The sequence below is a fragment of the Corvus kubaryi genome, unplaced genomic scaffold (genome assembly GCF_017639235.1).
Source record: "Corvus kubaryi isolate FWS band 111438036 unplaced genomic scaffold, C.kubaryi_AGA036_p1.0 split2-37374, whole genome shotgun sequence".
Classification (NCBI taxonomy): domain Eukaryota; kingdom Metazoa; phylum Chordata; class Aves; order Passeriformes; family Corvidae; genus Corvus; species Corvus kubaryi.
In genome coordinates this window covers 6,666,109-6,690,159 of record NW_024582082.1, presented here as the reverse complement: position 1 = coordinate 6,690,159, position 24,051 = coordinate 6,666,109, and the positions used below count along the sequence as shown (strand labels likewise).

The following is a 24,051-nucleotide window of genomic DNA, read 5'->3' as shown; positions in this document are numbered from 1 at the left end:
AAAACCTGTTTACTGCTTCTTTTAAGTTTGGTCAGTATTTATATAGTTGATACCAGCTCAAGAGTATTTTACAGTACTGTCCTTTAATTTGTAGGACTGAATATCTAGTGGCTGGCACGGTTACATGTAATTTAGTTTGTTTTACAGGAGAAATCTTTTCATTTTGATCACAACACTTGATGCTGTCGGAGGAGTTTTGGACTTTTTCTGCATCAGAACTTTTTTTAAAGAAATAGTATATAATTTGTATAATTTATGAATTATGAAAGCACATAGAGAATCTATGATTCCTTGATACAGTGTGCTTTTCATACAGTTAATTCTTAAAAATATTGGAAGTGTATGTGGCAAAAAACAAACCAGCAGCTGAATTAAAGGACTGTTTATTTATACCACCATGCAGCTCTGAGTCTTTAAAAGCTACTGCTGGTTTTGTTAGTAGAAAGAATATGTTTGTGGACTTGAGTTATGCACTAAAATTTAGATATCTGCCCATGTGTTCATTTACAGATAGATTTATAAAATAGGGGTGCTGTTGTACATAGCTGTACCCAAACTGCATAATATTCTTTCTGTGTACTCACTCCTTTAAAGAAAATTCAAAGCCTTTTATAGACCAAACGTTTTGTTTAGATTGGACTACTTTTTGTTTTACATTGGTATTTTCTAAAGGTTATTTTTGAACTAAGGTGCATAAATTGAACTTATAAAGAGGAATCCTGCTTCTTCATAATGGATTGCAATGTCAGCTAATGTTAAATACAGTTGGCTGTTTGGCCAGTGTCATATATTTGTCATCTTGGGGTATGTCACTTAGCTGTAAATATCCCAGGCCTTTGTTTTATAGAAAGGTGCATTGTTTTCCATCAATTTTATGAACTGTGAAGTGTGGTTGGGTCAGCTTAGTATAAACTAGCTTTTTCTCAAAATGTATGTCAAGTTACAGACTGAAATTCAGTTTGATTTTGATTCAGTAATTCAAATACAAATCTAAATGTGTAACTAAAGTTTTAGGAAAAACTTTGTCTTCAAATTAGACTTACACATCTTGTTTCTTTTTCCTGCCTTTCCTCAAATCCATTTTATTTACAGCTTCCAGCTGACCTTACCAAGATGCATCTCACTGACAATCCTCATCCTCAGGTGACACACGTCCCTTCGAGCCAGTCAGGATGTAGCATTGCCAGTGACTCTGGGAGCAGCAGCCTGTCTGATATTTATCAGGTAAGACTGCTTTGGCTTCACAGTTTTCCTTCCTTGATGTTAACTATTCCATAAACAGGAAGAGTGACCCTTTATCCAAGACTTTGGGTAGAACCCTCTTGATGCTTCCACCTCTCCCTGTGTTGTCCTTGGGACTCACCACTCCCACAGGCACAGAAATGGAACAAGCTGCTTGTAAGGCTTTTTGTTGCTTTTCACATCTTTCTGTACCACCAAGTATGCTGTGGCTTTTGAAAGTAACATTTGTTGATTCGTGGGATCGTTTTCCTTTCTGAAATGGAACAAATCTCTTGAAATCAGCCTCGTGTTTCCAACACCGTCCTTGATTATTTGTATTTATTGCTAATAGCAGATGTTCAGTTCTGCAAACAAAGGCATGGTAATAAACCCACTTTATGCACTAATTGACTGTCAAAATTCTAGTGTGGCTTGCTGAGAGTAGAAGTTGGCTGAAATCCAGAGATAGCTTCATTTGTTTACAGATAATACACGTATTAAGTTACCTGTCTCCTGTTGTTTCATGGGTGTTTATGTTCTGGTTTTTGAGGGGGCTCAGCTTGGGTTTGTGTTGATCAGTAATTTCACAGCTTTTCCACTTCCAAGTTGCAATCTGACTACAATACAGAGTGTACAGCAGTTGTTGAGCATGGTGTAGGTGTAACTTGTTTTTAGACACCTGTTCCTTTTCCTTAGGTGCTGTCTGGATATTATTTCTATACTGGAAACAGATTAATGATATCTATTTACAGCAATATATTGCTTAGGGTACTATAAGAGTAAGACATTAAAGCAAAAATTCCTTTAGAACATTAAAAGCATCTCTGCATTTTTGTCCTACTTAATCTACAGCCTTACTACTTCTGTAAATTTGCTTGCTGCCAGCTAGGTCAGGAGTAGCTGGCATCCCTGACAGAGTCTCTCCAAGATGCTTCATGAATTCTCTTATTTCTGGGAGGCTGTGCTGGAAGATGGTGTTTTGTATCTTGATTATTTTTACTCTTTTCTATTTTCTGAATCAAAACTAAATCAAAATTCATGTTAGGTTAGGGTTAGGGTTGAGAGAGTCAAAGAGCCTACAGCTCCAGGGACACTGGGGCTGGCAAGGGCATGCCAGGGTGATCACGGCAGGGCCACAACATTGCTGCTCCTACATCTTTCTGATCTGGACCAGCCGTGGTGATGGGGTTAGGGTTGGGATAGGGTTGAGAGACTCAAAGAGCCTACAACTCCAGGGATGATGGCACTCAAAATGCTTTGCAAGGGCATCACAGCAGGGTGCCAACATCACCAACTCCATACTTTTTAATTTGTGCCACCTCTGGTGATGAGCACCTCTGGCCCAGTGCCAAGCTGTGTTTAGGGTTGAGGTTGAGAGAGTCAAAGAGCCTACAGCTCCAGGAGCACTGGGGCTGGAAAAGGCATGCCAGGGTGATCACGGCAGGGCCACAACATTGCTACTCCTGCATCTTTCTGATCTGGACCAGCCGTGGTGATGGGACTTTAGCCCCAGTGACAAGCTGCCATTAGGCCTGGAGTTAGGGTGGAGAGAGTCACAGATCCTACAGCTCCAGGGACACTGGCACTCGAAAAGGCATTGCAAGGCCATCACAGCAGGATGCTTGAGTTGCTTGCCTGAGTAGCTTGGAGAGGTTGCTCTAAGTGAAAAGCACTTAAAATATATTATTGGTAACAAAGATAACACTCTAGCAATGATATCTTCTAATGAGTGAATGCTCTTATCATGTGCAGGTAATTGTCTTATGTCTACTCATCAGAAAATGACAAAAGAGCATAATTACTAAACAAATAAAAATTATATAAATAAAGGAAATGATGGAGTAACATTTATATGCACTGTAGCAAATAAACAGTGGTGCTAGGTATTTTGTACACTGAGGAATAATTAATGTGAAAATGACTGCAGATTTTATATTAATTTTTAGGAGTTAGGACTTTTCAGGTAAGAATTTCCTTTTCAGTGGCATTCACCTGTCTGGTTTTGCATCCTGAAGGAAATGAGGACATCTGTTAGAGAATTCCTGGCTCGCCGGGTTGATGCTGAGGCAGGTCTCCACTGTCAGACTCGAGCGAGATCTTGAAAGATAATTTTACACCCATGTATGATCAGAGTTACAGTGACATTAATCATGAAAGATAGCAGTAGAGAATCAAGCATTTGATAAGCTGTGGGTGAAGAGAAGACATGCAACAGACATGTTATGGGGGGGGGGGGAAATCCTCAGCAATCCACAATGATTTTCTCCCCCTTATTTTTTTAGTGAATTTTTATATCTTGTTCTCATATGCCTAATGTGCAAATAGTAACCTGTTAAAAGATGTATTTTATGTGCATTTATGTATTTTATGGTTTTTATTGCAGTAGCTGTAACAGTGTTGGAGATGTCTCTTACTGTTTGTCACAAGTCTATAAGTGATCACTAGATATTGCTTAGTAATAGATAGATGTTGTGTAATAATGCCATGAGACAATATTTAACACAGCATTTTATTGCAGCAACACATCAATATAGACAGAATTGGAAGTAACAAAATAGAAAAGTGGTTTCCCCCAATATTCATGATGTTATGAAAGTAGAAAATATCTTTGATATGTAATCAAACTACATTTTGAGTGTGATGTATTGGCTCAGTAATTGAAAGCATTTTTGGTACAACAAAATACAGCTTTTCATAAAGTATTTGGAAAATGATGCTTTGCTTTTGCAGTCAGCTTCATATGTATCATACCAAGCTTCACATGCCAAGCTCTTTAGGAATATCATTAGTGTCACTAGTATTCGGAATAATTTTGATTAATGTAGCCTTGAAATGACCTTTTGAATTAATGGTATCTTAACATTAATTTTTTATAGTAGGTAGTACAAACATCATTCCAAAATTGGAAAACATGATTGGTAGAATGGTAGAACCAAAGAATGAAACAATATTTTAGTAAGATTTGGAAAGATTTTCTCTTCATCTGTGTACACTGCATTCATTGATAGTGTTGAAATGAGGTTTCACTTGTTCCATCTGCCTCTCAGCCCAGGATAAAGCCCATTTCCAGTTAAACAGGAAATGATGAACATAAAGCTTAAGGTGAGATCAGCAGAAGAGGATTCCTGCCTGTAAAGTCTGCTGTAGAGACACTGTGTTAAATCCTGAGTTAGTTGCAAAAAGTGATGAAAATTTATGGAGGTGTTTTTCTCTCTTGTCCTGTACTGTTGCTATTCCCTGTTGGAGATTTCAGTGTTTTGGTGTCCGAGACATGGACACCAAAATGTCCAAATGTGTGTATTGCAAATTCCAGTTTGCTTGGAATACTGCAGAGCAGTTGTCTTTCTGCTGCACTGCAGACCTTTTTTAATTATAGAAAGAAAAGTAAGTTATTCTGTACAATTTTTAAAGTACCTTCTTGCTTTAAAAGGATTTTAATTTTTTTTTTTCTTTCAACCCCTTTCTGACAGTACGTTTAATTTCAGAGCGATGGTCTTCAGCCACAAGTAGGGGAAGCTGTGTGGTTGTGCATACAGCAGTTGAAATGCAGGCTTGTACAGCTGCTTTGACCTGTTACAGGAGTCTTCAGGGAAAAAGAATTCAACGGGTATTACACAGAGAAAACACCTTTCTTTGCCCGTTCATGGGATAGGCTCTAAGGTGCCCAGCCAGAGTCACACAAGGAATCCAGGTTCTCTCTAGATGTGGTTGGACAGGGTATCACCTCTACTCTCACAAATGAGTTTCCTGCAATCACTTTCTCTTAGTGACTAACCACTTTGCATCAATTTTTTCCTACCTGTTTATTTCTGTAAGTAGTGTGCCAAAAGTTTCTCTTTCATTTCACTTCTTTCAAAATCCCTAATTTATCAGTACAGAGTATGTACAGTGTATGTACTCTTTGTGGGCAGCAACATCATTATCCAGCAATAATTCCAATTGTGGTTAAAGCTTTGATATTAAAATGGATTATCTATAAAATATTCATCTAGGATGTGTATCTCAGTAGATACCCTTGTGTCACGGACCTGATCCTGGAAACCTGTATTTGGGTGAGATTTGAGGATTGCAGCTTCTGGTTTCGTTTTGTATATCAGCCGTTCATAAATGTTTGTGTTAGGAATGATTTTTATATTTGGTAATGGAAACAGCTGGCGCATCATGGATGGGAAGAGCAGCTACTTCTGCAGACGGCTTTATGAGCAAAATCCATCCTGTTCCTTCCAGCACTGCCTGACCTGCCAACGTTCTGTCAACCATCTGCACAGAATCTTTGAAACACAGTTGGAGGACCCACTCCTATTTCATAGTTTGATCAAAATGTAACTTATTTATCAAGAAAGGAGTTGATTTGTCTATTTTCCTATGTAGGGTATAAAAAATTCGGTAGAACCTGTAGCCTCTGTTTTTCTGGGTTAGTGTGGGCATATCAAAGTGAGGGTTGGTGCTGCTGTTTGTCTTACTCAGCATAGAGAAGCTGGTATAAATTGTGGCTATTTAGATGAAGAAATGCTAGAAAAGTCCTTGAATAAAATGCTGTACTGATCAGGTGCGCTGAGACTCTCCAAGTACAATTTGCGCTTGGGCTTAATTCCAAAACTGTTAATGTGAGCTACAGAAGCCAGTAACGGTGATGTAATGTAAAACAGATTTAACCCTCTCTATATTGTTATCCTTCTCTGAAAGAAATATTTTTTTAAAAATCATGTAAGCTTTATTTATTAGGTTTGCTGGCTAATTATCAAAATGAGGACAAGCTCCAAGGCCCAAGGTTATAGCTAAACCCCAGTATTTTTTTTTTCTGGTGTAGGAAGAAAAAGCTGTTTCTTTGTGAGGGTATTGGGGCTCACATCAGCATGGAATGTGTAGGGAGATGGAGACAGTGCAGTTCACTGTGTTTAAATCACTTAAAATGAATATTGTTTTATGTGAGGCCAGAAGAGCAGGAGAGCAGTGGCCAAGGACAGACCTCCTGGTCAAAATGAAGGCAATGCATACAGTGGAATCAGGGACATGTGTCCTGGGAAGAATATGGGGACACTGCCCAGTTGTGTAGGGTTGGGATCAGAAACAGTAAGGCTCAGTTGGAGCTGGATTTGGCAAGGGATGTGACAAAAACCAGAAGGGCTTCGATAGGTACATTATTTAAAAAAAACCAAAACAACAAACAACCAAAAAACCAGATAGAAATTGTGCTTCACTCTCCCACTAAATAAGGCAGGAGAACTGATGACATGGAGAAGGCTGAGGCACTCAGCAATTTTTGTCTCAGTTTTCACAGGTTGCTCTTCCCACATCTCTCCACTCCCTGAACATCAAGGCAGGGACTGGGGGAACAAAGTCCTTCCCATGGGAAGAGAAGGCATTTGAGACCACCTGAGGATCTGAATGTACACAAGTCCATGGTACCCAAGGCAGTGCATCCCAGGGTCCTGAGGGACTTGGCTGATGGAACTGCTAAGGCACTCTTCATCTTGGAAAGTCGTGGCAGTCATGTGAAGCCCCCAGAGACTGGAGAAAAGGGAATAAGGCTTCAGGGAGACCTTACTGCACCCTGTCAATACTTAAAGCAGATTTATTAGAAAGACTTTTTACCATGTCCTGTAGTGAAGGACAAGGGGCAGTGGTTTTAAACTGGAAAAGGTAGACTTAACTTGGATATAGGAAAGAAAATCTTCTCTGTGAGGGTTTTGAGACCCTGATACAGGTTGTCCAGAGAAGCCGTGCTCTGCCCCATTACAGTGTTCAAATTCATCTTCTATTTTGGAGGTTTTGTGAACATGCAGGGTACTTGATACCTTAGATAGTTTTGGGGGTTTTTTTTGTAATCTCAGGGATTTCTTTTAAAAGTGAAACTGAGTGTTTTAAATCTGCTCATTTAAAAACAAACAAACTCCATTTTCTACGAGTATCTATATAATTACTTTGCAGTGACATCTTGTTGTTTGAATTTCTGAATTTAAGCAGAAAAATGATTTGCATTCTGGCTTAAGCTTTAAAAAAAGTGCCTGAGCAACTACTCTGTAGAAACTGAGAATTTGAAACTGCTTTTTTTTCCCCTTCCATCTGTTTGGAAATTTATTTTCGTGCCATTACATCATTTAAACTGTACAGAAGGAATTAGTGCAAATGATTTCTATGTGATTCTGCTTTTTGTTGCTGGTATTTTGTTCTCTTTCACCCTTGTCTTGTGTGCCTGCTCAGTGTGATGTCTATGTTGCCATCTATTGCTGACAATCGAAATGTGTCCACAGGCATTGGGCAACCAATGGTATTACTAAACTATATTATTACTTTGTCAGTACTATAGACGCAAATTGTTTTTTCACAATGTTACATGAATTCACAACAGAGAGAGAGTAAGTGCTGTAGAATGAGAATCCAGTAGATTTCAGCATAACATGTTTTCCTCAGTGTTCAGAAAGGGAGCTGTTAGAGATTCTAGTTTGACTTGTTGGTCACAGAACTTAAATTTTTTTTAAATTATCTGTCTCAGACTATAAATCATTGAACTGAGGACATTGAACTCTCTGTCTGATTGATGTTTTCTTTGTAGGCTACAGAAAGTGAGATGGGAGATGTTGATTTAACGGGTCTTCCGGAAGCACCTGTAGACTCTGAAGATGAAGAAGAGGAGGAGGATGAAGATATTGACAGAACTTCTGATCCACTTCTAGGGCGAGACGTTGTCCGAGAGTGCCTTGAGAAAGAGCCTGCAGATAAAACTGATGATGACATTGGTGAGAAGAAAAAATAGAGTAGTAAAATTTACATAAAAATACATCATATAACATCTGTAAGAGAAGCATAACCAAAAACTGTTTAATGAGTTAATGTTCAGTGTATATCTTAGTAATTGAATGATGTCTCACTTTGCTCTATTGATACTTTTAATTGAATGATGTCTTCTCTTGCTATCTGAGATAATATTTGTTCTGAGAATCCAAATATTTTGAACAACAGTCTTTGTGGTGTCAAGATGTGAGGTATTACAGTCATTTTGTGTTGATGTAATGGGACAGGTAGCAAGGTAATTTTGACTGCCTGAAACTGTTGAATTAGTTATTAAATAGCAAAGAGAACATACTGTTATTGGCTATAGCTATACTTAACTGTAAACTACAAAACAGTTGAAATGAAGATAATTTACTGCAGTGTTTAACTAGAAATTGGCATGAATTTCAATAGCAAAATTTGCTTTCTGCTGTATTCAGATTGCATCTCTGAACACTGGAAAATCATTTCATGCTCCTGTCTAGCTTATAATTACTGTACCTAAGGCTATTTTTAATTTTTCTAAATGTTTGAAGCTGAAGTGCTTTTACTCTTAGCTAGACTGCTGCCCTGAGAGTCAATCAGAACACCAGCAAGGTTGTGGAGCTGAGTTCTGGCTGTTAATGACAAAGTACACACTGGGCTCATTTAGCCACAGGCACTAATGGGAAGTGTAATACCACTGAACAATTTTCCTATGAATATAACTGGAGTTTAATATACTTGTGGAGAGTAAGGAATCCAAGGAAACCCTGGGCCTTGCAGTCATCATACCAATGTTTCCTTTGTCCAACAGAGCAATTATTGGAATTCATGCATCAACTCCCTGCCTTTGCGAACATGACCATGTCTGTGAGGAGAGAACTGTGCTCAGTGATGATATTTGAAGTTGTAGAGCAAGCAGGAGCCATCATACTTGAAGACGGCCAGGAAGTAAGTGACTGCTTCCAGCACAGGTGTTAAATCAGTCAGTAGTCAGGCTCCCAGCATAGGTGCCCTGAATCACTATCTTGAAATCTCTCTTCCTGCTTGGATCAAGACATCTGGAATGGCATTTGCTGTTCATCCCTCCAAGAGGGGTGAGGTAGACTCATCTCTGGTAGTGACTAAATGGGTACTCAGGGAAAGAATGTTCATTCTCATTAAATGGTACAAATATATCATAGCAATTAGCCTACTTATTAAGAAAGAAATCTATTCATCAGCATTTCTCCCTCCAGGATCAGTTCTAAAATGAATGAAGAAAACTGAAAAGCATTCCTGTTTCCATCTCCATCTCTTGCCTTACAGTGCACAGTTTTGGTGATTTAAATGTTACGGAGAGGTGGGGGCAGCAAACTGGAGGCTACAAGAATGAGCCTTTCTGAGATAAGAGCTTACAAAAGTTGTTAAATTAGCTTCACTTTTTAAATTTTTTTTTTTTACTTCCTCTAGCTTGATTCTTGGTATGTTATTTTAAATGGCACAGTAGAAATCAGCTATCCTGATGGGAAGAGTGAGAGTCTCTGTATGGGAAATAGTTTTGGGATTACTCCCTCTCTGGACAAACAGTACATGAATGGAGTGGTCAGAACCAAAGTAGATGATTGTCAGGTAAGGTTGCAATTCTGTATAACTACCTCTTATTTTTAAGCATCTGATTAAAAAACCCAGGTTGGAACAGATCCAGAGGAGGCTACAAAGGCACTCTGAGAGCTGGAGCCCCTCTGCTGTGGAGAAAGGCTGGGAGAGTTGGGATTGCTCAGCCTGGAGATGGGGATACATTCATGTTTTAGATACTTAACTCAGAATCTGTTGTTGTCCTTGGGGACAGTTCGTGTGTATAGCCCAGCAAGACTACTGGAGGATTCTGAACCATGTGGAAAAAAACACTCATAAAGTGGAAGAAGAAGGAGAAATTGTAATGGTAAAGGAGCACAGGGAGCTGGATCGCAGTGGAACCAGAAAAGGACACATAGTTATCAAGGTGCATTTCTTTCTGTGCTTTCCATTAATCAATTACACTTTTATTTCTTAGTAAATAAATACAATTTCAGTTTGAATCTACTATGCATTCTCAGTTTTGTCTGTGTCAGCTAAAAAACTCGATTGGAAGGAATGTGTATTATATTCCAACTTTACGTCCATTTCCCCTTTAATAAAGTTAGACCTGTTCAACATATACATCGAGTTTTGTATTGGGAGCACCCTTTGGGCATCTTTATGACCTTTTTTTGTAATCTGAAAGAGGTACTTAAACTGCTTACTAAAAAATAAAATTAAGGGAAGTTACTAATTGTTTTAGCCAGGTGTTACCTGTGCAAAACGTCAGGGCTGAGAGAAGCAGGAGGATTTGATTTAAACATGTTGGTGTGTTTTCTCCTGAGTTCGCCATAACTGAACTTTCTAAAGGGATTATACTGCTCATGTGGGTTTATGTTGAATTACTCTTTAGGGAGAGGTAGTGATGAGAGATATCAGTTATTTTTTTCATTTGCTTTTTTAAGGCAACACCCGAGAGACTCATCATGCACTTAATAGAGGAACATTCTATTGTGGATCCAACCTACATTGAAGATTTTCTTTTAACATACAGAACATTTCTAACAAGTCCCTTGGAAGTTGGAAATAAACTCTTGGAATGGTTCACAGTGGATAGCCTCAGGGATAAGGTTGGTTGTAGTCTAAGAGATTAATATTTCTGGTGAAAATATAATCAAATTGATCCCTTTTTGTATTGCTGATAAACTAGGAAAAATAAAACCAGGTTCCACTCTATCTAACTGTGTGCACATTCATGAAAAAGCATGATAGTCTGGAACTTGTATCATGCCAATTTGTTGATTCTTAGCCAATGTTTTTATGTTTTCTAGCCTTGAGCTGAGGAAATCCAACATACTGTCAAAACACTAGATGTTTCGTATAGGAAATTGTGCAGGGTCTGTTGTGGTTATTGCTTCTCTTCTTACCTCTTTCCATGCTTTTCATTTGGGCAACTACTGTTTTTTAATAAAAGGAAAGATAAAGAGAAGTGTGTCAGCAAACAAAAGCAGAAATTGTATAGTTTTAGAAGAGAAACTGCTATAGACTTAGATTTTTTTTTTTTTAATAATATGGATGGATAATATAGTTGTCAGTCTGACTTTATCCTGAATGGTAGTGACTCTGTAGCACCTACAGAAGCAATCTAAAGATTTAACTAAAACTTCTTGGAAGAAAGCTTTTTGTTTATCACAACTAGAACTTCCTTTAAAGAAGTCATTAGGATGCTTTAAAAGGTGATCTTCATGAACAGTGTCAGGAAGGCTTAGCTGAAGATGGATTTATACACCAGTAGGTACTGGGTGATGTACCCAGTATTTTTTATGTATAAAAATATGTGGGTTTTTTAGTTTTTCATTTGCTTCCACAAATAAAGGGAAAGAGATGATGATTTCAAGTGTAAATATCTTTTTCCTATCAGACACAGTAATCTGTTTTATGTTCTTCTGCCATGTCCAGGTATTCTTCTGTGTTTATAGATTAAAGCTTATAGGAGAAGAACCATAGGTACCTTTATATATATATACATATTTTATTTTGTTTTTACAGGTTACCAGAGTAGTCTTACTGTGGGTGAACAATCATTTTAATGACTTTGAAGGAGATCCTGCCATGACTCGATTCCTGGAAGAATTTGAAAAGAACTTGGAGGATACGGTAGGAGCAAAAAAGAACGAGCGTCACATTTTCTAGTACTACATATTTCAATTTTCCAGGGTTACCATTGCCTAGCAGCTGTAGTCTCTAAGTGTAACAGTTAACAGGTGGCTTTTAACATTGGACATATTTGTTCTTAAGTATAAATTAGATATAAAGGATCCATATAAAGTAATACCTATGGCACTCACTTAGGAGTTTTTGCATTTCAGCAAAAGAGGACAAGGTTTATTTAGTAAGATCTGAAAACATGGCCTCAAAAATCTATTTTCTGGCACTTGGGGTATTTTTCATAACCATTTTTCCATTTCTTATAAAAGAAACATTGCACTGCATTTTGTGTCTTCTGTGTTACAGAAAATGAAAGGCCATCTCAGATTGCTGAATATTGCCTGTGCTGCCAAAGCAAAATGGAGACAAATCACCCTGCAAAAACCTTCCAGAGATTCTCCCTTGTTTTTCAGCCTTCTTGGAGGCAGTGACAAGGGGTTTGGTATTTTTGTAGAGACTGTGGAGATAGGCAGTAAGGCAGCAGAAGCTGGACTTAAGCGTGGTGATCAGGTAAAAACAATTAAGTTAATTTAAAATATTCTGCTTTATCCACCTCTTGGTTGTTCTCCACAGAAATGTTATGCTGTGTACTAAAACTAAACCACTGGCAGCCAATCAACCATTCCCATTCTCTTGGGAATGCCACAGCTCAGCTTCCATTTATATCTGTTAAATGGGTTTCTATTAAATAGTTTTCAAAATATGTAAAATATTTAAATATTCCAAAAACAGGATGAGGAAAGAAACTAAGTTATGGTTATTTTTGGAAACTTTCTGATTGAAGATATGGTTACATTGAATCCATCAGATTGTTTTCTGGGATTGATTCCCGCCTAATGTGTTTGATCCCAGCTCACTGAGGAAGGTGGAGCAGTGACAGGTCACACTCAGTGAAAATCGAAAATCCAGCTTTTGAAGTAATATCAGTTCTGTAGTTCATGATCCACCATTTTTGATTAATTGCAAGAATGTCATGTTATCATAGAAAATAAACTTATTCAAAGCAGTTTTCAAGTAAAAATGGAAGTCCTGACTTATTTACAGGATATGACTTCTCTGACATGATGAAAATAGTTATTTTACATGGAATGTTTTCATTCTGTAGCTGCTGTAAAGATGATATGGTAATTTCTGGGAGGTTCTTATTGTGCCTGTATTATCACCTTTGTATTTGTAAGCCTGTCAGACAGATGTTCTCCTAATAGTCCAATTTTTGTTTCTTAAAGATAATGGAAGTAAATGGACAGAATTTTGAGAACATTACCTTTGTAAAAGCTCTGGAAATCTTAAGGAATAACACGCATCTCTCCATTACTGTAAAAACAAACATTTTTGGTGAGTAGACTTCATATATGATGTATTTTTATGTATGAAGGAAAAAAACTCCACTCCTTCTGGCTTTATAAGTGCAATGGGATTCCACTTTTTTTTTTTTTCCAACTTGCTGCTCTTGAGGTGAGAAGTTGTGCAGAAGTCCCCTTGTTGTGCTTCTGTTTGCTTGGATAAGTTCTCATGCGCCAAGGGCTGCACGTTGAGTGGCACGGAGCCAGCACAAGCAGCTCTTCACTCCCTGAGAAATCCTCAGATGACTGTTTAAGCTGATTTAGTGTCCCTCCATGCAATAAGGCTGAAACAAAGCCAAGGGATCTGGACCAAAATATTTTTGCCAAGAAACAGCAAAAATGTAAAACTGGGATTTTGTAAAACTTCTTATAATGGCTGTACGAATGAGAGGATAAATAGCCTTTATAATTGAAAAGGGGATATAAAAAGTGGTGTGGCATATAAATGTTGGCTTTTAATTGTCATCATGAATATAAACACCTAAATACCTCTTTAAAATCTCAGTCAAATCATCTGTTCTTTTTCTATAATCCCCTTCAGGCAACAGAATAATCAAAGCTGCAGAAGGAAGGAGACTGTGCACAGGATAGCTCCTTCCTCCATAATTGTATCCATATCTTCTGATGGTTTTCTTTTCCTATTTCCTTCCTCCATTTACCTGCCCTTGCTCACTATTGATTTTCTTTTCAGTTATTACTATTCTATGTTTATCACTGTGCAGCTACAAAGGTTCAAGCCCTCAGCAGTTTCTTCTTAGCATAATTAAAAAAAACTTGAAACAACCAGAGTAACCGGTCGTCCAGACTAATGTGAAATGACATGAAATGAAACATCACTATAACTGAGAAAGTGATAGGTTGTTCATTTGTATCATAAATGTAAGCAACATACAAGCAGGTTCTAATCTCCTCCTGCTAGCTGATAGACTTTCAAGGTGATTTCTCTGATAAATTTTAATAAATTAATGTCTTGAATTTTTTTCAACAGTGATATTTATTATCCTTTTTAACTGAGTGTTAAGTGTCTGGTACTGACAATGAGCAATTCCTGTTCTATTCAGATTTATACTGGGAAAGCTTGTAGCCTTAGCTTTTATTATATAATAGAAATGTACCATTTAATTGGACCTTCTGTACAGAAGGTTGCTTTGCTCATAGGGACAGTCTGAGTAATATGCTGTTTACAGTTATGCATTCTCCCAGTATCACCATACTTTCAACAGAAAATACTGAATTTCTGACTTGGAAGATTTTCAAAACATTTTTAAAGGATCTTTAAAGAAATAATTGATGTTGACAAGACAATTTGAACATTTTTTTCACCTTACATATGTGGAAAGAAGCAGAACAAAAACCCTATAATTTCCACAGAATTCTACCTTTGAGAATGTCAGTGTAGGTTTATAGACTAGCTTAGTTTCATAAATACAGTAGGAAATTTGATGCAGCTTCTGTTCAGTAGTGTTAGTAGAGGCAAACAAAGACGGTTTGGGAATATATCAGTCTGTGTTTCACTTACTCTTGAAGAAGCATCTGCACTCCGTTACCATTGACAAAAAAGACCAATAAATGCATAGTGCTGATTGCCCTGAATGCAGTGTTTCCTTATTATCTCTCTGGGATGTGGGAAGCAAAAGGTTTAAGGGGGAAAAAAAGAATTCACTGTGAAGTTCTGAGTGTGCAAAGGTTACTCACAATGACTGTATCTTCTCTTACAGTTTTTAAGGAACTGCTCTGCAGGATCGGACAGGAGAAGAATGGAATTCCACATATTCCAAAAATTGCAGAAAAGAAAAACAACCGTTATTCTATCCCAGATATGCCTGGAGATGTGGAACAGATGTTTCCTCGTGAAAAAGGAAACAAGAAAATGAAAGCAAACACTGTATCTGGTGGAAGAAATAGAATCAGGAAAATTTTAGACAAGACCCGTTTCAGCATCTTGCCTCCAAAACTGTTCAGGTTTGTCGGACTCTTTTGTCAAAAAGTAGCGGTTCTTTATTAGATTATGCTATTAATCATAGAATGATTGGAAGAGGATTGGGTTGGGAGGGAACTTAAAGATCTTAAAGACTGTCCCATTCCAACCCCTCCTGTGGGCAGGGGCATCTTCCACTAGACCAGGTTGCTCCAAGCCCTGTCCAACCTGGCCTTGAACACTTCCAGGGATGGGATGGGGCAGCCACAGCTTCTCTGGGCAACCTCTGCCAGGGCCTCACCACCCTCACAAGGAGGAATTTCTCCCTAACATCTACCTAAAACCTACCCTCCTTCAGTCTCAGGCCATTAAGAAATAACCATTGCTTAGGATTTCTAGTCATTATGTCCACATGGCTTATGTTTTTAAAAAAATCGTCTGCATCTGCCCCACGAATGCAGAACAAGAGCAAAATAACTTTTCTCTCCCAATAAACTCTTTCAAATAATTTTCCCGTGTCCTTGTTTTGAAAGCATGTCTATAGCATGTAATTAAAATAGCTGAACACCATTATTTTTCTTAGTTTCATTCATCTCAAGATGAATAGGAGGAGTTTAATGCAGATAATTGAATCAGAACTGTTTTGCAGTGATGGCAGTGTGAGCCAGTCACAGGATGACAGCGTCGTGGGGACACGGCAGTGCAGGCACAGTCTGGCCATCATGCCTATTCCAGGCACCCTCTCATCCAGTAGTCCTGACCTGCTGCAGCCCACAACCAGCATTCTGGATTTCTCTAACCCTTCAGGTAAAATGGCAGCTTGAGGTTGATTTACAGGCTGGGTTACCAAGGCAGCTGGGTCAGGGGGAAAACTGGAGCTTTTACCACCATCACTTGTGCTGAGTGCAGTTGCCTGTGCATCCTGTGGGCCTAGCAGGGAGGAGATGTACTGAAAATCCACGCTGCCTGAACCTCTCTTGCCTACTTTTTTTTGGGTGATGTGGGACTTAATTCTTTTTACAAAGAAATGTATTTTGCCACTTCAGAGAGCCTTTGATTTACTGGAGTAAATTGGCTCTGGTGGAAGGAGATTGTCTGCCCACTTCTTTGCCATCTCTCCTCAGTGCTTTGACTTGTCCATCCTTCCATCTGTCAATATATATTTCAAGCAGTATTGTGGATAGAATAGAACTGCCATGGTACCAGCACAGTGATGTTCATGTTTCATGTTTAACAAACATTATGTATATTCAATGGTATGTCTAAAAGCCTTAAAAATGTTTTGATGTGTGTGGTCTGGGCTTTCATTGCTGTTGCTGTAGGAATCCAGTTTATGGGATGGCTGCAGGAGGCATTTGTTGCAATATGCAGCTGCCTGTGAGCATGTCTAGTCAGAATCTTTTTTTCCTATTTTAAGTGTAAGTTCTGTACATAATGACATATTCTGTAAAGTGTTTTGTGACTGTGACTTGTGTTTACCTAAACTTGCAGATTTCCCCTTTAAAAGGGATGTGCACAGATACATCCTATCAGGTGTATAAATACCCATGGCAAAGAAGTTCACTTTTTGCTGCAATTCCAGGTCTTTGCTGTCTCCATGAGAGCTATACACGTTTTTCTAGAAATCTTCATTTAATACTGTACAGGTTACCACTTAATATGAAATGGTGATAACTAGTTCATCTTGGAATCACTCATAGAATCACAGAATGATTTGGGTTGGAAAGGACCTTTAATGGTGATCTATTCCAACCCCCCTGCCGTGGGCAGGGACATCTTCAGCTGGATCACTTAGCTTTACTTTAAGCTTACTATAACAAATATGCTGCCATATTTGAATGTCAGGGAAAACCAAATTATTTCTGACAGTGTACACTTGATAAGATTTGTAAGCATCTCAGTCTTGATTTGGTGTTGACACGGTTTTTTTCTTTTTCTCCTGCCTGCAGCTGTTGGGTTTTACTGTAAGTATCCTCATGTACAGCATCCTGTAGACCTTAATATTGCATGGCTTGCCTGTAAATTTAACACTATCAGACATTGCACTGACACAGTTATTACTGTAGGGCACTGGATAGCCCTGTGCTCTGTAATTTTCCTTAAAACAAATCCATAGGTTCCTGTACAGACACAGTGCTGTACTGAGGCTGAGATCTGCATTTTATTCCCATTTCTGCCCCCAACACGCTGAATGACCGTTGGCAGGTTCCTCTGCTTCCCTGTGGCCTTGCTCTGAAGGGATGAAGTTGCTTATATCTCTTTCATAGAACTGAAGTTTCAGAAGATAACAGTTTGAGATTTAGTTTGTTCTTCTGTCGTACTTCATAACTAAAATTCTGTGCATGCAAACTTGAAATGCACTTTGTATTGTCAAAATGAGTTGAATAATGCATTAAAATTTTTAATTTAATAATTTATGTTTGCCTGCTTAAAAGCAAAGACCATAAAGACAGAAATGTACCTGTAATTTATGTTTCCCTTGTCTGTCACAAGTTACCATTGCTTTGGTTGCATGGTTTTCAGCTTTACACCTTGAGTGTGTTCTGATTTTTAGGTATGTTGATACCAAAGTATAGATGTTTCCCTCTTCCATTTATCTATTACCACTTTTATGAGTGTAGGCACTTCTCTAATTACTCAGTATGTAATTTTCACCACTTTCACTCTGAAATAAAGTACAATATATTTACTTCTCCCTTATACTGCCCCTATTCTCATATATATTGAACTTCTCAAATTCAGCTAGTCCCTAGCTTCTGATGAGAATGTTCTGATAATGTGTTAATTATAATCATGCAACTGTTAGAGGAATTAGCCTTCAATCAGAATTTTTTTAACCCATGTTTTTTTCACTCTTAAAATTTATTTACAGCTGATGTTGAGCCTTTCTTTTTCCCAGTGGGTGGAACCTTTGGTGCTGGATCATAGATTACCTGCTTACTTTTTACCTTGAAATTCCTTCTACTTGTGCCCATAACACCTTTAAGTCCTGACGCAAGAAAAAGTAACTCTAAGGTCATTGCCCCAAAAGATCTTTGTTGCCTCCTTAAGCAGTGTATTTTGATAGAGGATAATCAATGTATAAACAGTGGGATGAGCAGCATCTAAAACTGTACTAGAGAGCTTCTGCTGGGAGGGCCTGAAGGACCTGGATGCTTTCCAGCAGGATGATTTCCTGGGCAGGTTCCCCTTGGGCAGAGAGGGACACCTGGTCATCACCAGTGCTCCAGGGTAGGTCACATGCGTCAATCCACAGTTCTTATCACTGCATTTTTAAGGGCTGGACAAATAGCAGTGAGAGAAGGGAAGGGCTGTTTTGGAGGCTGTTGCTTCAGTGACAGCCCTTCTCTTCCTTTACTGGGGATCTCTGACTCTGGTGCAGGAATTATGGCACATCTGCCTCTGGTGTGGTTTTGGAGAGGTTCAGACTCTGAAGCCTTGGTGGAGGGCTCAGCAACAGCCTCCCACCTTCTCAGGTCTGCAGAAAAGTTGTGAAGTTTTAGTCTTCAGACTCCAGGGAAGGGGAAAACTGAGATTCCCTGTGCTTGAAATTAGTGCGCATTTTGACTCTTGACATTTTTTAAAAATAATTTTTATTTTGAAAATCAAATTTTCTGTAATAGCTAATAGAGCAAATTATTTGCAATCATCACACTGTGGATTAAATATGTGTTTCTGTAGATATTTATTGCCTGCTGTAGGCTGCCTCAGATGAAGTTGTTCTCTAATGCATTTATAATACATAAAATGTGCTATAAATAAGTACACCAGCCAAAGAATTAGCTGCTGGCAGCAGCTTAGTTCCTTCGAGGGAGAGAGTGAGCGTAAAAGCTCGTGGCTAGTTCTGGGAGCAACTAAATCTCCTTTCCTCTTCATGTCCTCCCACCCCAAGCCCATCCATCCGTACTCAGTGGCTTCCCATCCCTGGGAAGTGTGCCCTGGCAAGTGTGTGGATCTGTCTCTCACAGACACAAGAGAGCCAAAGAAGGAATGGTGCTGCCAAAGTTTTTAAGACACACTGGGAAGGAGCAGCGCACAGTCTAGTTACATACCTGGATGTCTTGTACTTTGATTGTGGTCATGGGATGGTAGAGTAATTGAGTTGTAGAAAAGCAGAGAGGAGTAGAGTCTTCTTTTTTCCACACCAAGATGAAGAAAAACCTAGAATATTTAAATATTTTCCAAGTCCAGCATGTTTTTTTTCCCCCCCAGCAGCTGGTTGTTTTTGTTTCCTGATGATCAAATGAGACAGTAAATCATAGAATCTCAGAATGGTTTGGCTTGCAATGGACCTTAAAGATCATCTAGTTCCACCCTACCTTCCTACCTTCCACTAGACCAGGTGCTTCAAGCCCCATCCAGCCTGGTGTTGAACACCTCCAGGGATGGAGGGTCCACAACCTCTCTGGGCAACCTATGCCAGGGCCTTCACGGGGAATAATTTGTCCCTAATATCCAATCTAAACCTGCCCTCCTTCAGCTTAAGCCACTTCCCCGTTGTTCTATTACGTCCTCTTGTGAAAAATCTCTCCAAGTGACCTCGTGTCTTTTCAAAGGAAAAATAACATTAAAGGTGTTATGCTCTTTTTGTAGATATTCCAGATCAAGTGATACGAGTTTTCAAAGCAGATCAGCAGAGCTGTTACATCATCATCAGCAAAGATACTACAGCAAAGGAGGTGGTGAGTCACGCTGTCCATGAATTCAACCTGACAGGAGCCCCGGACACCTATTCCCTGTGTGAGGTGTCCGTCAGCCCCGAGGGGGTCATCAAACAGCGGAGGCTCCCGGATCAGTTCTCCAAGCTGGCTGACAGGATTCAGCTCAATGGACGGTAAATGTACCTTTTTTTTGGTTGGGTTTTATTTGCCTTTCAGGATTGAAACATTGTAGGTTGGAAAAGACCTCCAAGATAATAAAGTCCAACATCAGGGAGGGATGTTTTAATTAAAATAGATGGGTGTCTACTGGAAGCACGAGCAAGTAAATGCCAGTAACTTACACTTCCCTCTGTGTCACCCTCCACTTCTGCACCCCAAAATCCCTCCCTAAATCTATGGCAAGCTTGCTTGATGACAGCTAAATTTAGCAGATCAGGATAATGTATATAGTGGTTTACACTTAGAGAAAAAGGTTATGTTTGTTTTGACACTTCCCACATGTACTTGAGGATTAAAGTATACAATTATTTTCTTTCTCAGTGTCATGCTGCAATGAACTGATACTAACCTGGGATAAATTCTTCCATTTTTAAGTAAACTGTTCTGAATGTTTTTGAAATATTAAGTGCTTTGGTTTTATCTGATGACCTGATCCATGCCAGAAGAAAGTTTATTGAAGTAAAATAGTCTGTAGTTCTCTTTACTAGGCAACAGAGCAAATTTATGAGTAATGAACTTTTGTATATCTAAAAGTGATCTACCTGGGACTGTGGAATGAATTTTCCAGATACATTTTCATTTCCTGAGTACTCTGTGCCTCATGGAAATATTACTATGCCACACTAAATTTGTGGGAAAAAACACACTAAATTTGTGTAAGAAATGTAGAAATACATTAACAGGAGATTTCTCAGGACTAGTGTGTATTTAAAATGCTATTTTCACTGCTGAATTCACAAATGGAAAAGTAATGGACCTTTTTCTGAAGGCTAACACTACAGCCTATTACAGAGTACAGTACAAAAATATTAACAAAGCTTTTGAAATGTTTGTTTACTTAAGTAATGGTGTTATTTTACATTAACTGAAATCCAAGGTTATGTTGTCCCTTCTTGTCTCTGTAATGCTCACAGTGATTGGTATAGTTCAATGTCTTTGTGTTCACAAATCCTCTGAAGAACATCTCTAATGTGCTGTTGTTACTCACTTATTCTTCAGATATTATCTGAAAAACAATATGGAAACAGAGACCTTATGCTCAGATGAGGATGCTCAAGAGCTACTCCGAGAAAGCCAAATTTCACTCCTCCAGCTGAGCACCATTGAGGTGGCCACTCAGCTTTCCATGCGGGACTTTGAATTATTCCGCAACATCGAGCCCACGGAATACATTGATGACCTTTACAAGCTGGACTCCAAAACAGGGAATGCTCACCTGAAGCAGTTTGAGGATGTCATAAATCAAGAGACCTTCTGGGTTGCCATGGAAATTTTAGCAGAGCCCAACCAACTCAAAAGAATGAAGATTATTAAGCATTTCATTAAAATTGCTCTCCACTGTCGAGAATGCAAGAACTTCAATTCCATGTTTGCAGTGATAAGGTAAAATACTTCCCATTTCTCAGATCTGATTGGTGCTGTCATAGGCAATTCTGGTAATCTAAATGGAAAGGAAAGAAACGGGAATATCCTGAGCTCACTGTGGCTGGGGCTGGCTGGTTTTCCAAAGCCAAACTGTCAGAGGTGGATTGTCACTGTAGTCTCCTCACTGTCACCTCAGCACTTCAGTCCTGTTGCGGTGCTGGGTGTGACAGTCTCTTTTTCACTGGTACCTCGCAGGAAAAAAGAAGATGGGGTCAAAGCACTTAGGTTGATGAACTTCAGAAACCTGCCTAAGCATTGTGTCATTTGCTGTGACTTTGGCACCCAATTTCCCTTCTTTTTGTCAGTCATCATGACTTTTCCAGGGTGCACCGAGTTGTATATGTGATGATGAGATTACTTTTCCTTCCATTGTAAGGACTTCCTCAAATCAGTCTTGTTTTGGCTTCATTTTCCTTCTCATTCTTTACTGTCATTTGCTTGCTTCTCTATTTTATTTTTTCACTCTTCACTTGCACATTTAAGCTTTCTCTTCTGATTTATGCTGAATGCTGCTGCTTTAACAACATGAGTTCAGCATTTCCTGTGTTTGCAATTATCTTACACCCAGCCTTTACTGTAGGAAAAAAGGCACTGTGATTCATTAGAAAAAGATCTGGATTTGTGCTCTATCCCAGCACCATTATTAAAAACATCATTTTAAAATATTTTTTTCCATGTCTAACCAGTTTATCAAAAGGTATTGGCTTGTGGTTGGTCATTAAAGAATTCATTAATTTCTGCAAAGGGTACTGGACAGTCATTGAGACTGTGGCTGCTCATTACATGGGAATACACACACGGATACTGATTCTAAGTTTTATATACTGCTCCCTAATTTCTCATGGTTTATTGTAGGTAAGGAAATTACTCTTTCTGCTCCTCAGTTAAGTCCAATCAGGCCATGACTGAAGTGGTCTTAAGTCAAAAAAAAACCCCCAAAAAAACCGGCAAATAAGTTAGTTTTTGTTCTACCTTTATTTCCAGAAGAATATGTTTTTGTTAGCATATGGCACAGGGGTTCTCTTTCCTGCCTTGCGCTGCACAGCAGTTTGGTGCTATATGTCTCATGAAATAGGATGATAACCATCCTAATGTAAAAGAGGAGCCGCGGGCTGGCATATGTTTGTTTTTTCATGTCAGAGAAAACTTTGTTTTGGCATAGCCTGGAGAGAAATTTGTCTAAAATATAAACCAAATACAAAATAAGTTTTTGGAAAAAAAAAAAAATCTGAGAACAGCAAATTCAGTGATAGTGTGATTCTGGATTTGCTAAGGAATCCTGGAGCACACCCCTTTCCAGCTCTCCAGAGGTGACGACTTCGCAATTATCGCAGAATTTCTTAAGCATAACTGGTGACAAATTATGATAGGGAGGATGGATTGAGTTTAATGTTTTTATTTAATGGGGTTTTTTTGTATCCAAATAGTTCTGAATATATTTTTACTTAGTGGGAATGAGGGCACAGTGACAAGCTTTAGCATATCTGCTGCTTCTGTTTCTCAGTCTGTCACTCATTTACAAATGCTCTTGTCTGAAGCTCTGAAGTCAGAGAATCACAGAATAGTTTGGGTTGGAAGGGACCTTAAAGTTAATCTCATTCCAACCCCCTGCTATGGGCAGGGACACCTTCCACTAGACCAGGTTGCTCCAAGCTCCATCCAGCCTGGCCTTGAACACTTCAGGGATGGAGCATCGACAGGCCTCTCTGGGCAGCCTGTGCTGGGACCTCACCACCCTCAGAAAGAAGAATTTCTTTCTAAAGTCTTCCCACTTCTGCTTAGGATGAGTTCTGCACTGTTCTAATTTTCCGTGCAATCGTTGATTCACCACCATGCGTTTTTTACCATTTTTGTTCTTAGTGTGGCATACATTACTAAAGGAGAGAAGTGGTTCTTAAATAGACATCAGTCCTGCATTAGAGAGATTATTTTGGCAGTAATTTGAAATTTGTACCTTGAGCAATCATTTTTACAGTCCTATTTAAGCAGCAGAGGTTTATTGTGATGAACTTGTAGCCTGCTATTCACCCAGCTTCACAGTTAACGTTAGAAAAGCTATTTTTAATAATTAAAACAACCCCCCAACCCTTCACTTCCTTCTGAAAGGTAATGATTCTGCTCACAGCTAATAATGAAACATTTCTGCCTTGCAGTGGGTTAAATCTTGCACCGGTAGCTCGTCTCAGAGGCACTTGGGAAAAGTTACCCAGCAAGTATGAAAAGCACCTCCGAGACCTTCAAGATCTTTTTGATCCATCTCGAAACATGGCAAAATATCGCAACATCCTCAGCAGCCAGAGCATGCAGCCTCCAATTATCCCACTTTTCCCTGTTGTCAAGAAAGATATCACATTTCTGCATGAAGGTAATGTCAAACAGAGAGAAAATAAATGAAGCACTGAATGTACTTCAGCCCTTTCTTCAGTGCTCAGTGTGTCAACGTGTGTAACGAAGCTGCCACTAGTAGGATGTTTTTGAGGGATCCTTTGTAGGAGTAAAATAAAATAGAACTGGGAAAGCCTAATGGAAGAGACTGGTCCTAGACAAAAATTAAAAATAAAATGCATATTTTTAGTATTTTAAAAGCAATGCTATAATCCTCCTCAGCTGTCCTGAGTTTTAAGGTGGAAGCATAGGTGAGTGTGCTGTCTGGTAGTTACACTACTTCAAATATTTTCTCTTACCAAAAACTTGTGTCTGTAATGTTTCCACGTTTTCATTCCACGTTGTGGCTTGCACACAGCTCTGATGATACACCACC

At 38.9% G+C, this 24,051-nt stretch overlaps 1 protein-coding gene across 12 annotated transcripts in view; it reads left to right on the top strand.

Annotated features, from left to right (window-relative positions):
* Positions 1-24,051, top strand: part of RAPGEF6 (Rap guanine nucleotide exchange factor 6) — a 124,491-nt gene that overhangs the window by 74,857 nt on the left and 25,583 nt on the right. For 7 of the 12 annotated variants that reach the window (XM_042014659.1, XM_042014658.1, XM_042014656.1 and 4 more), the window contains 15 exons: positions 1,093-1,224; positions 7,778-7,961; positions 8,792-8,928; positions 9,430-9,588; positions 9,809-9,961; positions 10,482-10,646; positions 11,566-11,673; positions 12,031-12,234; positions 12,951-13,059; positions 14,786-15,029; positions 15,635-15,792; positions 16,935-16,949; positions 19,579-19,819; positions 20,865-21,248; positions 23,444-23,655. In XM_042014659.1, the coding sequence (XP_041870593.1) occupies positions 1,093-1,224; positions 7,778-7,961; positions 8,792-8,928; positions 9,430-9,588; positions 9,809-9,961; positions 10,482-10,646; positions 11,566-11,673; positions 12,031-12,234; positions 12,951-13,059; positions 14,786-15,029; positions 15,635-15,792; positions 16,935-16,949; positions 19,579-19,819; positions 20,865-21,248; positions 23,444-23,655 (2,605 nt within the window). The remainder of the gene's footprint in view (positions 1-1,092; positions 1,225-7,777; positions 7,962-8,791; positions 8,929-9,429; positions 9,589-9,808; positions 9,962-10,481; positions 10,647-11,565; positions 11,674-12,030; positions 12,235-12,950; positions 13,060-14,785; positions 15,030-15,634; positions 15,793-16,934; positions 16,950-19,578; positions 19,820-20,864; positions 21,249-23,443; positions 23,656-24,051) is intronic. The other 5 variants (XM_042014660.1, XM_042014657.1, XM_042014655.1 and 2 more) reach the window with 1 other exon arrangement.